The 17340-nt window shown below is 37.7% G+C and overlaps 3 protein-coding genes across 5 annotated transcripts in view; 2 read left to right on the top strand and 1 right to left on the bottom strand.

Moving 5' to 3' along the window:
* Window positions 1-1693: 1693 nt before the first annotated feature.
* 42sp43 (P43 5S RNA-binding protein) lies at window positions 1694-4593 on the bottom strand. Its single transcript, XM_065291018.2, has 9 exons — window positions 4352-4593; window positions 4063-4163; window positions 3658-3751; window positions 3493-3578; window positions 3341-3414; window positions 2776-2856; window positions 2471-2700; window positions 2306-2359; window positions 1694-2192 (listed from the first exon to the last, which is right to left on the bottom strand). Exons 1-9 carry the CDS (start codon window positions 4487-4489, stop codon window positions 1944-1946), a joined length of 1107 nt encoding a protein of 368 aa, XP_065147090.1. The 5' UTR covers window positions 4490-4593; the 3' UTR covers window positions 1694-1943.
* Window positions 4594-7175: 2582 nt separating this feature from the next.
* LOC135780012 (cytosolic 5'-nucleotidase 3-like) lies at window positions 7176-17130 on the top strand. 2 transcript variants are annotated; one of them, XM_065290963.2, is made up of 9 exons: window positions 7176-7277; window positions 7736-7834; window positions 8830-8899; window positions 9139-9185; window positions 12038-12123; window positions 12617-12706; window positions 14238-14400; window positions 16500-16700; window positions 16779-17130. In XM_065290963.2, the coding sequence occupies exons 1-9, from the start codon at window positions 7275-7277 to the stop codon at window positions 16887-16889; spliced, it is 870 nt and encodes a 289-aa protein (XP_065147035.1). In that variant the 5' UTR covers window positions 7176-7274; the 3' UTR covers window positions 16890-17130. The 2 variants fall into 2 exon arrangements, with proteins under 2 accessions (XP_065147035.1, XP_065147034.1); XM_065290962.2 differs by lacking the exon at window positions 7176-7277 and adding an exon at window positions 7370-7510.
* The window catches only part of LOC135785401 (cytosolic 5'-nucleotidase 3-like), a 45894-nt gene continuing 45529 nt past the window's right edge, over window positions 16976-17340 (top strand). For both annotated transcript variants that reach the window (XM_073812662.1, XM_073812661.1), the window contains exon 1: window positions 16976-17068. The gene's annotated coding sequence lies outside the window, so the exon portion shown is untranslated. The remainder of the gene's footprint in view (window positions 17069-17340) is intronic.

Below are 17340 nucleotides of genomic sequence, written 5' to 3'. Positions count from 1 at the left end.
AGCTCACTTTTCCCTTTCCAGGGTAGTAAAACACCAACATATACGCAATAAATGTATTTAATTTGTGTCTATATAGTTGCCTTGGAACAAACAAATATGGATCAAATTGACTTTCGAACATCAAAATCGTAACAAAAATCATTATTTGTGCTAAAAAAAACATTCAAAACACATCAGTGTATCCTAACTTTGCATGCATGTTCATGGACCTAAATGAGAAAGTGACAAAATTTCCGGAAGAAAATGGTAACTTAAGTAATATTTCATATACATTGTAAATAGAAATTATAGCTCACTTTTACCATCTGTGTCTGTAAAAGTCTTTTTCAGTACTCAAAAGATGAAGGAGAAGCATTTTTACTCCCATTTCAGGATAGTAAAACACCAATATAACAACAAACACTTAAAATATATATTTCATTTAGGTCTATACAGTTGCTTTAAAAACAAAACAAAATGCGGGTCAAATTGACCTACGAACCTCAAAATCGTTACAAAATGATTTTGGTACACTTCAAAACATATCAGCGTGTCCAAACTTTGCATGCATGTTCACTGCCATAAATGAGAAAGTGTCACAGAATTTCAAGAATAAAATCACAGGTTAACTGGGTTATCCGACAGCTTAAATATCAAAACAACTAATTAAGTTACTCAGTCTACCTATTCAAGTAGTGAAATTAGACACATAAAATATCAAATCTCATTTCAGTAATAGCTCAGACAAAATCATAATCTGCTCTGGTCTGGGGGGCAGTGCCACCCCTGCCCCCTCCAAACTCCACCTATGTGAGGCAACCAGCAAATCACAAGTAGATTTTGGTAAAAGGGACATTTCGTAAACTAAAATCAAAACAAAAAATAAAAACTGAGAAACTTAAACTAAATAGAATGAGAAATAACTAACCAATATGTTAAAGGAACAGTATGTAAGAAATCAATTAATCATAAAATGGCCCAGATATGTCACTAGATATTAAGAAATCATTTTCATTTCAAATACGTATATCACTGACAACAGTGGTCTGGCCAGGATATTATCATTTAAAAAGTGGAGTTGCAGCCCTCAACTGATGTTTATGTTGTCATTTTGTGTATTGGCCAGCAGTTGGGTGACTGCAGTACCAGTTTTAGCCACAAGTTTTGTTATTGCAATACCAGTTTTGGCCACAATCCTACATACTGTTCCTTTAAACACAAGTTAATAAAAAACCTAAACAACAGGCACTGACAAAAATAAAGTGTCTTTAATATGCCTTCGTTCAATTGCAAAGGTTTTGTAATACAACACTTGTGATTTCTGTATTTGCATCTTTATAAAAAACAATCCTACCTGCCAAGGCTGCAAGGATACATCGCCACGTGTATAGAATAAGTTGTGTAGACCGACATGAACATCATTTCCAGTCAGGCTAGACATTAGCTTGATAGTTACTTTAACTGCAACAGCTACATACTACATTTACCAAAACTCAGATACAAGAAAATGGATTTAATTAATAGTTGATTGACAATAGATTAAAACCCACAGCTTGTTAATACTTATTTTTGGGAATAACCATGCTTGAACGCCTTCAACCAACAACTTGCCAACTAGCAAAGCTTACAAAAAAGTTTTTAAAAAAATAGTTTGGTACCAACAACATGGCACAGAAACCCCTCAGTCAACAAAATGCAGATGGAAATTTAACAAACAAAATGTTTTTATTAGCATTTAGCCATAATGCATGTCAATCAAGAAAACAACAAAACGTCACTTCTGTTTTAACTGAAAAACTGTACTTGTCCTCAAGTACCCTTGCATTGTACAAAACTGTAAAATATGAACATTTAACAAAAAGTCTTCAGCCACTACAATGTTTCACTCTTACAAAAAAAATCTACTTCATGCACTACCAAAATATCGAAAACCTTTACAAATGAAAGTCTGATATTTGCAGTCATTATTTTCTATCAGCCTGTTTCGTCTGAGGTGGCCTGATGCTAAAGAGGTCCCGCAGGTTGACTTCAGGATCAACGCGGTGAGGGATCTTGCGTTCATTGAAGAGACCCGTCAGATTCGCTTCACGTTTCACTTTGTGAGCGATGTTCATGCGAAGCGAGAAGAGCTGACGGAGATCTTCAACCAGCGGACGTCGGTTTTGCGCTTCCAGACGTTTCTGCCAGCTCTTGCTGCTGCGCTTGTGTCGCTGCTAAAAGACAAAGCAAATAAAACCAATATTGTATGTGTATCAGACCTTAAATGGCTGTTAGAGGATCGTTTAGAAAAAGCAATATTCAGCTTGAGATACTAAACTCCTCTCACCTTGAATTTGGCCATTTCAGGGTCATGATGCAACATGTGCCGGACAAGGCTTTCCTGAGAGAACATGACCGGTAAGCCAAAGGTTAATAGCGTTATTTTAACTAAGTGAAAACAGCACTGCAAGGCATATTTAAGCACTTTAGTCTTCAACCATGCACTACTTACGCGCATGGCAAAGGCCTTGTCGCAACCAGGGAAGGCGCAGCGGTGTGAGAGCAGCTGCAGATGGACCTTTCGAATGTGATGTTGCAAATTAAAGGTGGTGGAGAAATAAGCCTGACAACCCTGACTGGGACACAGCAGGACCGGCTTCTGCAGCGCATGAGTGCGCTTGTGTTTTCTCAAAGCATCTCTCTTCCTGAAGCTCTTCTTGCACACCATACAAGAGTATGACACTGTTGACAAAATTACTAGACTTCAGTTGAGGAGCAGGACGTATTCAAAAGCACAAACATGCTCCAACATCTTACCTGGATGACTTGACATGTGCTTCAGGAGGTTTCCCCAGGTTTTTGCACTGGTAGGACAGTCAGCATGAGGACAGTGATACCCTGGACACACGGACAATGGATGGATTTGAAATGGTGTCAAAGGAAGCTGGGGGCAATTAAAGAGTAACTAAACCCCAAACCAACTTTTTTTAGTTAATGATCTGTAAGAATGACGCTTTATTAGTGCTGTTCATTGATTTTAGTAAGTTTTTTGACATTTGGATATAAAGTGTTTCAATACTACAATATATGGTGTAAAAACGTCTGAGTGCTGCCCTCTTGAGGTTGAACGGTGGCTACTGCAGTTGAATTTTCCTATTGGATGTTGGGTCCAAGAAATGACTCGTGACGTAAGCAGGTTCAAGCTCACCACGCCCTTGTTACGATCTCACCACACACTTGATACGAGCTTAGTTCGTCCCCTCTATCTCCGTTGGGATCTGCCCACTTTTCTTGCATTTTTCAAATATTGCAGTGGGTGGAGTCAGCCTCTGACCAGGGGTTTAGTTACGCTTTAAGGGACAAATTCAATTGCATTCCTGACCTGCATGTCTTTTCTTGTGAGCTTTGAGGGCAGTGTGAGACTCGAACTTCATAGCACAGCGACCCTTTAAGCATCTGAGGCAGTAAACGGTTACGAACAACAGTCACACTGATTGGCAAAGGCACAAATTAAAAAAATTGTCTCGAACGCACCTGAAGCTGGACGCGCCGTGCGTCACCTGGTGGAGTTTCAACGCACGTCGCTTACGAAACGTTTCCGCACATTGTGGAAAGTTGCACTGAGGAAGAAAGTTGTGTTATGTTAGTTATGTTAACAAATTAAACTATTTGGGTCAAAAACACAAAGTGAAGTGAAACCTTGAAGTAGTCACGTGTGTCGTGTTTATAACACGTGTGTCTCTTAAGTTTATCAGCTGTTAGGAAGCTTTTGCTGCAACCAGTCGCAGTGCACCTGTTCACAGATTAAACTACAGTCAACATTTACATTAAACTCAACTTAAAGATTTACATTGCAGATTAAGGAGCGGTATCTTTTTTAAAGATTCCCTTTTGATATTACAAGGAGAGCCAAATTTCAATGACCTATTTTTTCACGTGCTTGCAGAGAATGGTTTAACAAAACTAAATTACTGGTTTGTTGGTTCACATTTTGTAGGTTGATAGAAGCAATGGGGACCCAATTATAGCACATGAAAAAAAGACTTTCATAATATGTCCGCTTTAATTTTAATATTACACAACAATGGCATTCTATTTGCGTACCTGAACGTTTTGTCGCCGTTGTGTAATAGCGCGTGCCGCCTCAGGTGTGATCGACGCGAGAAACTCCGTCCACATTCCTCAACTGGACACTTGTGAGGTCGCTGAGGGTAAGTTAAGGAATTTAGTTTTTAATGAGAATTAATAAATTCACCTGAACATACAATGAGCGCAGAAAAAAGTAGAATCAACATGAACACGTGTGAGAGGATGGACAGAATTAAATCCGCACTTCCAAACGTTTAGTTATAATTAGCCCTACATTAAATTACTCTTAAACAGATGGACTCACCGCGCCGCTGTGCGCGTTTTTGTGCTCTTCAAGACGCCACTGGCGCGTGAAGGTCGCGCCGCAGTCAGCAAACGCGCAATTAAATAACTGCAGGCGCGGCACCGCGTTCTCCTTCTTCACAGTTTGCTCGTTCATCATGTTTACAAATTGTTTCTTGTTGTTGTCACCTATTGCATTGCGTTAAAGTAACGCAGCGCTGCATGAATGTGCTCAGCTTTATAAGCTCATTGAGGCCCGGAAACACCTGCAGTCAATCATCATAAGTGATGTAATGAATGATCAGCATTGATCAATGACAAAACAAGCTCATAATTAGATATGTATCTTCGGTAATAAAGAAAGTCAAGATATTTGCCATTTATTTTTCTCATGCAATGTTTAAACACCTTTCTGGAAAGATTTGAGTTCTTATTGTTTTTCTCAAATGAATGTGAATTGTAATTGACACATGGATGTGGTTAGTTTTATTGAAAATCAAAACAAATCTATTAAATCAGCTGTTAACTTTCTTATCCTTTATGGCAAAATTATATTTTCACAAACAAAGATTTCTTAAAAAAATATCTATTTTTATAGAGTTCTTATGTGAAGTAAAGGATATATTGTTAATACATTTTATGTTATATATGCTAACTTGTATTTCATATATGACATTTCTGAATAAAAATAAACAAATAAATAAAAAACAAGCTCATAATAAAATATTTTAAAACATATATGAAATTCATAATTTTGAGTGAGGAATAATGTGTTTAAAACCTTCTTATTAAACAACATTTTTAGTATACATTTTAATTTTTTTTCATAATATTTTCATGTCCCCATTCAAATAAGTCATTGCCAGATAAGTTGTAATGTGTCATCCTTGTGTCATGCTATTAGTTTGTTTATTTGATAGTGGTTTTAAATGTATAATTCTGAAAATAGTTTAAAAGTGTAAAATAATTTTACCAAAACTAACATTTAAGACAATAATTAAAATAAAACCCAATAACAATTAGCCTACAACTAAATTTATACTTCATTAAAATTGTTTAGTTTAATGTTTTTATTCCTTAGGGGCATTCACAGCAGTTTAAGCCAAAATATGCAATATTAAACTCTGTCACAGCATACAAAATAATTAATAATTTGTATAAGAGTTATTGGAATAGAAAATGTCACTTAAATTATACTCATTGATGCACCAAAGCAATTTAGATTTTATAATGTATACACTATAAAGAACTAGGACTTTAACAGATATGCTAATTGAATATAAACCTAACAGATTACTCAGATCATTTAGGTCAGTTAGAAATACCAAGGCTTCACTTAAAACAAGGTCGTCAGCATTTAGCTTATTATGCCACCTGTAGTCAGCTTCCAGAAGAGATCAGATGTGCTTCAACAGTAGACTATTAAATATACTAAATATAGATTAAAATGTGCTATACAAATAAACTTGCCTTTTCTTTATGGTATTGGGAAAGAAATAGTGAACAGATTGTCTTTCTAAAAGTCCCAGACAATCTTCTTCACAAAAATCAAAACTTTTGTGGATTCTCCAATGTGTTCATCTATAAATAAGGGTCAGAAAAAGATAATTGAAAAACATACAGCCGTGGAAAAAATTAAGGGACCATTATACAGTTTTAACTTTAATTATCCTTTCTAGATGTATTGTGACCATTTCAGTCCAGTGTCTGTTAAATAAAAAAAGCAAACCTCAAATGTAAAAGACCCATGAAATATAATAGCAGGGTGGAACAGATACTGTTTAACAACTTATTTCCCAATTCTTGATAAGTTTACAGGTTAATAAATTCTTACAGATTACAATGCTTCTATGAAACTATCAAATGAAAACCTATGAGAAATATACCACTCGTATTAGGAGCTAACAACTCGACACATACAGTAGCTTCACAGCTTCTTTTAATGAAATAAATCATGTGTAAAATAAGCGCTTCAGACAGCTAATGATAAAAAATGCTAATGATAAAATCTTTTTATTTAAGTATTTGTTTTTAAACCTTAAACGTTTCTCAAAAGGGGGTTTTGATAAAACATTAGGGGCTAAAGACCCCCTCGCAATGCCACTGAGTCAGATATTGTAGTTCAGCTAATTGTCAGAGCAGTGTTGACTCAAGAGAGGATTCTGGGGAGATTCTCCAGAGCTTGCATAAGGTACAACATTAGGGGACATTTTGTTTGGATTCACCACGTGATGAAGCAGATGAAGAGAATGAGGAGAAAGACAGGTTAACTAAGTATGGGAAGTGAAGCAGTAAATATGGAGATAACCAATCAGAGCTCAAACTATTGGTTAACGAACAAAATATTCAAGAGGGTTTAGCTGCATCACTTTCAGTACTTAATATAACCACTGACGGGAAAATACATTTATTCAAGTTAGAAACTAATATGCCACACATGACGTGATAAAATAGTGACTTTTATAAGTCATAAGACTTTTATAGGACTACGTGAATGAATGGTGTGCTGCAAAGCAAATCTGTAAAATCAGTGGCCGGTTGCATAAACATAGCCTTGATGTTAAGACTAAAAAAATAAAATAAAATAAAATAAATAAACGTTAAGACTGCGTCTTAAGAATTATTCTGACTAACTAGCAATTACTAAGGGCTAATTAGTCTTATTATTTGGATTTTAACAAGACCAATCTATCTTTCTATGTAACATACTTAAAACAGTTATGATCAGTCTTAAAGAAAAAATTCATGACTAACTTTTAAAGTTTTATGCAACCGAACCGGCCAGCAGATGGCGCTAATGCGATACTTTAGTTTGCAAACCACTGTTAAAACGATAGAAGAAGAAGACGAAACACGGAATTGATTTGTTCAATATTTTTAACAAGTGTTTTTTTTTAAATAAATATATTTTTTTTAAAATCATTGTAATCCGAATATCTTTTAAAATGGTAAGTTATCACAGAATCTCTGATTATTGAAAGTGCGAGTGACGTAAACGGATATGGATACATTCTCTTAAAACAGACAGCTTAACGAGCTAACTAACGTTATTCAATACTTGTCTTTACTTTTATTAACTTCCAGATCGTGTCTTTCAGTTGTGGTGTTTTGATAGAAATTGTCTATATATTGTATAACCTGATAGTGTTGCAGATGTGATGTAGTTGATATGATCTGTACTGTATGTAACGTTATTTTAAATTTAGACAAATTTACATTCATGCATTTGACAGAAACTTTTAACCAAAGTGACTTGCACATAACCTATCAATTGTTTTTTTTATCAGTATGTGTGTTTTCTGGGCTCGAACACATAACCATTGTGTTGTTAACCCAGTCATTCATAATGTAACGTGGACACTTTATCGGTTTCTTGATCATGACTTTCATATTTATAATTTGACAGATTCCAGAGTTATCAAACAGTTCAGTGTATATGAAAGATCCTGAGAGAGTTGAACAGATATTGACCTCCATGAAAAATGCTGGACCGAACAAGCTGCAGGTATTTATGGCTCAATAACAGATGCATTAATCTCCTAGGAGGGGCGGGGGGGGGTATGTGGGTTCGGGTGGTTCAAACGAACCTCCCCTCACTGCCAAAGCTTCAGAATGTAAGTCAGTTTCCTTTTAAATTATGATGTCAAATAGCCTCGTTCAGACCACCAGCGAACCTCTACCTGCGTGTCGCCGATCTCTTTCGATGAAGCATTTCTAAACCTACCTGTTGTCCATAGATATATACACTAGATGTCGCCTTGGGGCTCTGAGCATGCGTCAAAACCGCCGCCATCTTAGAACAGGGGTCTTGTCATTGGAAGGATCTAGGTAAAGCAGCTATCTCCGCCTGTACTTCGAATTCATGAACGATGCCGGACTTTTGTGCTGCGCATGGATGAAAGGGCTACTAGCACTATGCATTACAGTTAAAAAAAGTAAATTTTCATAAAATTAAAACTTTTATTTTTTCCTGGACTAAACGCTAAATACATGTCTGACTGTTGAAACGAACCAAAAGAAAACAAAGAAAATCGCGTTGATGACGATTTATGGTGATTTTATTTCTGTTACACCATTGCCTACAATGACGCTGATGCGGGATTCCCCTGTTTCAAGATGGCGGCTCTGTTTGACGCATTCGGTCCAATGAACTGCTGTAGCCAAGGCGACATCTAGTGTACATATCTATGCCTGTTGTCAAGTAACGTTCACTTCAGCAACTGACGAGTGACGTGAACTTTGGTAGTTGCTCCCGAAAATCGCTCATCATTGGCATGAAGTTAATTTATACAGTTAATATTTACTTTTAATTACTTTCTATTCAATTTTAGTACTATTCGATCAATTTGAAAAAAAAAATCAGTTTTATTTCATTTGTATGCTAAAATGCAATTGAATTAAACAATATTAACAGTTTATTGTTAGTTGAAATGAAAGAATTGTGAAATATTATTAGAAAGACTAATAACATTTGTGTTGTGTGATGTTTTTGTGTTGTAGGTGATCTCAGATTTTGATATGACTCTCACCAGATTCTCCTATAATGGGAAACGCTGTCCTACCTGCCACAGTAAGTAAATTATAAGTGCTTATATACAGTATTAAACCTGGTGGTATTATGTAATACATTTAGTGCAGGTAATGCATTTTACAAGATCACAAGTGGTCAACAGAAACACAACAACAGGAGATTATGAACTGGGACAACATAAAATAACAATACAACAAGACACCAAACCAGATATAGTAACTAAAATGTAGGTTTTGCATATTTCATAAAGATGAACAATAACTAATATGCTTTTCCAGATATCTTGGATAATAGCAAACTGATGAGTGAAGACTGCAAAGCCAAGGTAAGAAACAATGTTCATAATTATAATTTTAAGAAACTTTTTTTTTATTTGTCTCTATTTACTGACCAAATGCTTATAGTAACAATTTATTAATACTTGTGCTTCTAAAACAGCCTCAGTGCTCTTTCTGTCATTCACTAGACCAGTGTGTACGTTCACCCCGCCGCCGACTTGAGCTTCCAAAATTACCGGAAGTCATTCATTTACAATGGAAGCTGGCTTCTCTCAGCTGCAAGGAGCGTCAAATCCATCGGTGTCGCGTTTTTAGGGACCAGAGCGTCAATCAGAAAGTTGAAAGAAGCTCAACTTTATGGTAACGGGCTGACGCTGTTCGCCAGCAACCAAACGGAACATACCCTAGATGTTATTCGCTGGCTGATTCTGGAAAAACATACAATGTAAACTTTCGTTCCTACCAAAACTTTAGTTCTGAGAAAACAGACTTCAGAACGGCCAAAGCATCAACAAGCTTCTCCGTACTCTTTGACAAGCATTCTTGACCAGGCAGCCTTAGCTTCTTTGGAAGCTCACATCGGCAGCGGTGTGAACGCACAGTTAGTCATTACGTGGCTCAGCAAGCTTTGATTTGTGGCTCGCATGGCTGTAAATAAGACAGTAATCTGACTATACTTTTTCTGTCTTTTCTGCTCCAAACGCTAACTTTGTTAGAAAACCATACCCATTATATCAAGAGACGCACGTCGATAAACATGTTCAGTCGTGTATCTTTGTGGCTGTAGACCCAAAAGATGCATACTTTCATGTATCTATCCCCCACCGATACAGACCAATCCTTCAGTTCGCCATTAAAGGTAGGGTTTCACATTTTGAAAAATGCTAACGGTAGCCGCCTAGCAAAGAAATCACGACCCCACCCTCCAGTCAAATCGCCATCCCAAGTCACGCCTCTTTCAATACACATGAACACGGATAGATCAGACGGTCACATCTCATGTCTCATTCACCAGTGAGAAAACTTTGCAGTACAAAGTGAATAACACTTCCAAAATAACCAACATAAACAACTGGTTTACATCAGAATTAGTTAAAGCACACTTTCGGTTGTGTAGACGTAGTAACTATATTGTAACGCTAATCCGTAAACGAACACAAATTTCATAAGCAACACAACGTTTCATCAAAGTAGAATATCTGAATCCATCTCAATACAAACATATCGCGTACCTACCTTACCAAAATAAACAGTGCAACAGTTCAGACCCTTTGACTCCTGCAGCTGTTTGCATCTCGTAGTAAAGCAATAAAGTTACCGATGTTAATTTGGGTTTTTGCTCTTGGTGATCCAGGCAGTTTTTGCTGTTGTTGTTATAAAAGATGCATTTAGTTATGTGGCTCCTGTGCAGGTTGTCAATTCAGCAGAAAAGTTTGCCATTCTCCCTGTTTACAGACAGGAGGTGAGCGCACGTGAACGCGCCAATAACGTATGGTGTCTGCGTGGACTCGCTGCGCGGTGGGCATTTAAATTACGCTTACGTATGAGGGACAAAAATGGAAACGTCCGTTCGGACCGAAATCTATGATTGGTTAAACATTTTTTGGTCCTACGCCTTTCACAGATGACATAAATTTCTACAAATACATTTAAACAACTTAACACAGTGATTGCTATCAGGATGTGAGGAGACTTTTAACCAGCATAACTAAAAATGTTTCAGGATCAATCTGTTACCCTACCTTTAAGGGGAGGCTATTCAGTCCAAGGTCCTTTATTTCGGTCTGTCAGCACAGGGCATGCAGATTCTCAACTATCTCAACGACTGGCTCATGTTGGCTCACTTAACTGTTGTGTTCACAGCACAGAGACCATTTTGGACTTTCGCGGGGCTCGCAAGATTTCAAAATCCCTGGTACTCTTCAGTTTTTGGTAGCCCGAAATGAATGCAAGTAGCATGAATAAATAATACATTACTTTTAATGTAGAATATTGAGACAAAACATCTATCAAAACACAACTAACACATACAATTACAATCATCAGTATTGAAGTGAAAAATCTATAAACTTCAGATTCTGAATCTAAAATATTAACTGAAGTCACAGATAAGAAAATGCCACTTGACTTTGTGGGCATAGCACAGGGTTCCTCAATAAGTTTTATCACAGGCCAAATTTTGCCAATACAAAGCCAATAGGGCCTCTAACCACAATGTTTAATCTGCTATTCTCGTTGTTGATTCTGCACAGAGTCACATATACTGTAGCATTTTACGTAATTCTCTTCATTTTTCGTAATTCTCTACCCGATGTCTGATCTGTGAGAAAATGCATAAGGATTTAAATATATTTTTCCTCCCTATAAGTCAAGATTGCATTTTGATCGGGCTAGCGATTTTCCAAGCTTTGCTTTGGGTCAACAAAGAAAAGAGCAAGCTCCCCCATGTGCAGAGCATCTCTTTTTGGTATTCAAATGGACTCAATCTTAGTGACGAGTGTGACCAATCACTGAAGACCTGTCTGAGGCAGTTTAGACAAAGGACAGTTGACCCATTAAAACTCCTAGATTGTTACCTGGGGCGTATCGTGTTGATAGTTACCCCACCCCGGGTGTGGCACAGTAGCTCTCAATGGATTGTCTGTCATGTCACCTGAGTGTCGACGCACCTTCATCCCTTGGTTATACCTAATGTTCCTCAGGTCAGGCAGGTCTTGAGACGGGTTGTGGTTGCTCTGATTGATAGGTGGCAATAGCGGCCACAAACACTTTGAGGGTAGAAAGGGAGAGATTAAAACCTTGAAGAAAGGACAGCACGGCCCAGATTGTCCTGCATCTTGTTTATGTAATTTATGTTTGGTATTATTAATGATATTCTTGTAAATTGTTTCTTCTGTAGCTGCAGAATCTTTTGGAAACTTACTACCCCATTGAGATTGACTGCACACGCTCAGTAGAAGAGAAGTTACCTCTCATGGTGGAATGGTGAGACACTTCACCTCTTACATTCATTTCAGTATCTCTGTGGTCTTTTAACATATACTGGGGTTTAACAGTCTCAGTGAAAATCCTTAACTTTAAGAATGTGTAGAAGGATGTTAGGTACATGCGGAGAGTGTGAAAATAAAGGTACCTCATATTTATATTTCATATGTGGCATCAGTGCATTACATCATTAGAGATTTGATTGATGCATCGATACATATCGAGACCTCTACTATAAACGCAGTTCATGTATGCATTGTGTAAAACCAAACTTAGCAGTTATGTGTCTGAAACTGCAGAACGTAGCATCTATTTAAATATATATCAATGTTTTGTGAAAATAGAGGTGGGGACTAATTTGCATATTCATAGAACTATGTATACTAAATGAGGCAAGGATGTAGAGTTATATTCAAACTTTTACATATGCTGTTATGATGTTTAAAGATGAGTTTTAAGTGATAAAATTCTTGACTGTGTGCTGTGTGTGCAGGTGGACTAAAGCTCACGATCTGCTGGTGGAGCAGAAGATCAGGAAGGATGATTTGACTTGTGTGGTCAGAGAGTCTGAGGCACGGCTAAGGTAACACATTAAACAGCAAATCTCGCAAAGTGTAATACAGAAATAAAGTTACATAACAGCGGTTACAGAAAATGAGACTGTAGCGTATGGAGTGAAACTGCTAACAAAACATACAACAAATGAACACATTCAACAGTTATGCTAGATTGGCAGACATTAGAATGCAGAAAAAATGATCACTAACAATACAATTCACAACTTACGAAAAAATAATTGCATGCCAGTCTCATTAAAGGGATAGTTCACCCAAAAATGAAAATTCTGTCATCATTTACTCACTCTCAGGTTGTTACAAATCCGCATAAACTTCTTTGTTCTGATGAACAGAAAGGAAGATATTTTGAGAAATGTTTGTAACCAAACCATTTGGGGACCCCATTCGCTTCCATAGCAGGAAAAAAGAATACTATGAAAGTAGGGCTGGGTATCGATTCAGATTTTCCAGATCGATTCGATTTCAATTTACAAGCTACCAAATCGATTCGATTTCGATTCTCGATTCAATTTTCGATTCTGGTTCTCGAACCGGTTTTTATACTCTATTCAACTCAATGAATATAGATTTAATAAAAATCCTATATTAATAAAAAGAACAGTGAACAGCAGGTTACAAGTGGGTAATTAATAAAATCGACGAAGCACCTGAAATCGCCATTTTAAGCACTGAATGAATGAATGACAGGCTTGCCTCTTGCTCCTTGGTAACATGCTCTAGGCAAAAAAGAGGGTGACATCTAGTGAAGAAGACTAGTAATTCGATTAATGTTAATCTTTCGTTCAATGTTTGCAAAAATAAATATGAAAGAAAAAAATCGATTCTGCTCTTGGAGAATCGATTCTGAATCGACCAAGTTTTAAAGAACGATTAATCGAAAAATCGATTTTTTTGCCCAGCCCTATATGAAAGTAAATGGGGTCCACGAACGGTTTGGTTATAAACATTCCTCAAAATATCTTCCTTTCTGTTCATCAGAACAAAGAAATGTGTATAGGTTTGTAACAGTAAATGATGACAGAATTTTCATTTTTGGGTGAACTATCTCTTTAATATGCAGATCAGCATTCATGAGGTGATTTGCATTGACTATCTATGGTTAGAAATGGGCGTGTACAGGGTGGGATATGAGGCTGATTCACCTATGCACAGTTGCAGGTGATCTGTTATTTATAATAGAAATATCAAATCTGAAAATATTTGGGCATATGCCATTTTTGGCTTTTGTGCGCACGTATACATTTAGAAAGGATCCTTTTATGAATGAGACCCCTGAACATGTACTTTCTAAATATTTTTTTTTAATTCAATTACAACTTAAAATTTAAAATAAATAATAATATTATCATCGTTATGCACAGTTCCTTTATATTGAACTCTATTATCATTCATATATTGCTTAATTATGAACACATGACTCTTGTATATAAGACATGTTTTAAGAATGAGTGATATATGAGTCTCTTTAGATGACATTTCACAGCTAATCTAATAATAAATATCAGTAGTAATATTGATATTGTGTGTGTTTGTAAGGGATGAATACCAGCAGTTTTTTCATCTTCTGAATGAGATGTGTGTTCCTCTGCTCATCTTCTCTGCTGGGATTGGAGATGTGCTGGAAGAAGTGATCAGACAAGCCGGAGTTTTCCATCCTAATGTTAAAGTGTTCTCCAACTATATGGATTTTGATGAGTCTGTAAGTCTCTCTACAAACATTTGCGTTATAAATTGTTAAAATGCTTTGCTAAATAATTTTGCTTACATTCTTGTTTAACATTACCATCATATAAGATGACAAAAGAAAAGTCTAAATACCCGATGATTTTTCCCAGTATCACCTGATCCATGGTGAAATGTAGTGCAGGGGTAATGAATACTTGGAGTAAATCAGGAGGGGCTAATGTGGAATGAGATGAGGAGGGTGTGATGTCATAAGGACGTGATGTGAAATGAGATCAGGAGGGTGTGTTGTCATAAGGGTGTGATGTGGAGTGAGATCATGAGGGTTGTGATGTCATAAGGGTGTGATGTGGGTGAGATCAGGAGGGTGTGTTGTCATAAGGGTGTGATGTGGAGTGAGATCAGGAGAATTGTGATGTGGAGTGAGATCATGAGGATTGTAATGTGGAGTGAGATCATGAGGATTGTAATGTGGAGTGGGATCATGAGGATTGTGATGTGGAGTGAGATCAGGAGTATTATGATGTGGAGTGAAATCATGAGGATTGTAATGTGGAGTGAGATCATGAGGATTGTGATGTGGAGTGAGATCAGGAGTATTGTGATGTGGAGTAAGATCATGAGGATTGTAATGTGGAGTGAGATCATGAAGATTGTGATGTGGAGTGAGATCAGGAGGATTGTGATGTGGAGTGGGATCATGAGGGTGTGATGTCATAACAGTGTGATGTGGAGGGAGATCAGGAGGATTGTGATGTGGAGTGGGATCATGAGGGTGTGATGTCATAACAGTGTGATGTGGAGTGAGATCAGGAGGATTGTGATGTGGAGTGGGATCATGAGGGTGTGATGTCATAACAGTGTGATGTGGAGGGAGATCAGGAGGATTGTGATGTGGAGTGAGATCAGGAGGATTGTGATGTGGAGTGAGATCAGGAGGATTGTGATGTGGAGTGAGATCAGGAGGATTGTGATGTGGAGTGAGATCATGAGGGTGTGATGTCATAACAGTGTGATGTGGAGTGAGATCATGAGGGTGTGATGTCATAACAGTGTGATTTTGGGCTTTACCTAGCTTCCTCTTCTATACGTTGCTTTAGTAATACGTGCAATTATAATATTGAGTCATAGCCGCAGCAAATTTAACTGCTCATGCTATCATGTATTCTGTTGTGCTATCTGTCGTTTTCTGTGCTTTTCACTGCTTCTATTTATGTAAAGCTGCTTTGAAACAATTGACTTTTGTGAAAAGCGCTATATAAATAAAATTGAATTGAATTGAATTGATGTGGTGTGAGATCAGGAGGATTGTGATGTGGTGTGAGATCAGGAGGATTGTGATGTGGAGTGTGATCATGAGGGTGTGATGTCATAACAGTGTGATGTGGAGTGAGATCAGGAGGATTGTTATGTGGAGTGAGATCAGGAGGATTGTGATGTGGAGTGAGATCAGGAGGATTGTGATGTGGAGTGAGATCAGGAGGATTGTGATGTGGGGTGAGATCAGGAGGATTGTGATGTGGAGTGAGATCAGGAGTGTGTGATGTGGAGTGAGATCAAGAGGATTGTGATGTGGAGTGAGATCAGGAGGATTGTGATGTGGAGTGAGATCAGGAGGATTGTGATGTGGAGTGAGATCAGGAGGATTGTGATGTGGAGTGAGATCAGGAGGATTGTGATGTGGAGTGAGATCAGGAGGATTGTGATGTGGAGTGAGATCAGGAGGATTGTGATGTGGAGTGAGATCAGGAGGATTGTGATGTGGAGTGAGATCATGAGGGTGTGATGTCATAACAGTGTGATCTGGTGTGAGATCAGGAGGATTGTGATGTGGTGTGAGATCAGGAGGGATGTGGTGTGAGATCAGGAGGGGGTGATGTGGAGTGAGATCAGGAGGATTGTAATGTGGAGTGAGATCAGGAGGATTGTAATGTGGAGTGAGATCAGGAGGATTGAAATGTGGAGTGAGATCATGAGGGTGTGATGTCATAACAGTGTGATGTGGAGTGAGATCAGGAGGATTGTGACAGAGTGAGACATATAATGTGGGCTCTTGATCAAAGACAAACTCTTCACTACTCTTTTGCTAATAGTGTGACACTTTGGGCTGTGCAGGGTGTGTTGCGAGCATTTAAAGGGGAACTGATTCACATCTACAACAAACGCGAGGGAGCGATGCTTAATAGCGGCCACTTCCAAGAGCTTCACAGTCGCAGTAACGTCCTGCTGCTCGGAGATTCACTCGGAGATCTCAACATGGCCGACGGAGTCACAGACATGCAGAACATCATGAAGATCGGATACCTCAATGACAAGGTATAAACAAGACAACAACACAATTACAAAGAGACAAACACTCAGTCCTGGTGAATTTGTTTGATGTGTGTTTTTCAGGTGGATGAGAGAAGACCGTCATATTTAGACGCCTATGACATCGTCCTGGAAAAAGATGAAACGATGCATGTGCCCAATGCAATCCTGCGACACATCACTGGACAGCCATGACCTTTTATCAAACTACTCAATCAACTCATTTACATTAGAACAGATCAGTGATGTGGATCTCTGATCCAGTTAAATAAAATCTTGTTGTTGCAGTTGTTTTGCTACCTCATCAACTTCTGCACCTTTATTGTTTTCATCTATCCAGAGTTACAAAAGTTCAGCTGGTTTACACGACAGCAGTTGAGTCTCATTTTTCTGTTCATGATTCTTTCCCTCACACAAATAAACAACTTATTTTCGAGTTGGTCGGTTATGCAGTTATTTTGTGTGTGTGCGCATGTACATGTCAATAAACTCACATTTGATTATTAGTAAACCATCTGCTTCATATCTGATAACACTTTGTAATCAAACCATTCGTGGACTCCATTCACTTCCATAGTATTCTTTTTCCTACTATGAAAGTGAATGGGGCTCATGAACGGTTTGATTACAAACATTCCTTAAAATA

This window comes from Paramisgurnus dabryanus, chromosome 19 (assembly GCF_030506205.2).
Source record: "Paramisgurnus dabryanus chromosome 19, PD_genome_1.1, whole genome shotgun sequence".
Classification (NCBI taxonomy): domain Eukaryota; kingdom Metazoa; phylum Chordata; class Actinopteri; order Cypriniformes; family Cobitidae; genus Paramisgurnus; species Paramisgurnus dabryanus.
The sequence above is the reverse complement of the archived record's forward strand: the minus strand, read 5'-3'. Positions and strand labels throughout refer to the sequence as shown.

Excerpts from the sequence above, each read along its gene's own strand:
- 42sp43 (XM_065291018.2), bottom strand. The coding sequence starts at position 4,489 with ATGATGAACGAGCAAACTGTGAAGAAGGAGAACGCGGTGCCGCGCCTG. Across the intron at positions 3,579-3,657 it reads ACACACGTGACTACTTCAAG|TGCAACTTTCCACAATGTGC; the intron begins GTTTCACTTCAC and ends TTTCTTCCTCAG. Across the intron at positions 3,415-3,492 it reads CACGGCGCGTCCAGCTTCAG|ATGCTTAAAGGGTCGCTGTG; the intron begins GTGCGTTCGAGA and ends TTACTGCCTCAG.
- LOC135780012 (XM_065290962.2), top strand. Across the intron at positions 7,835-8,829 it reads CTGGACCGAACAAGCTGCAG|GTGATCTCAGATTTTGATAT; the intron begins GTATTTATGGCT and ends TTTGTGTTGTAG. Across the intron at positions 12,707-14,237 it reads GAGTCTGAGGCACGGCTAAG|GGATGAATACCAGCAGTTTT; the intron begins GTAACACATTAA and ends TGTGTTTGTAAG.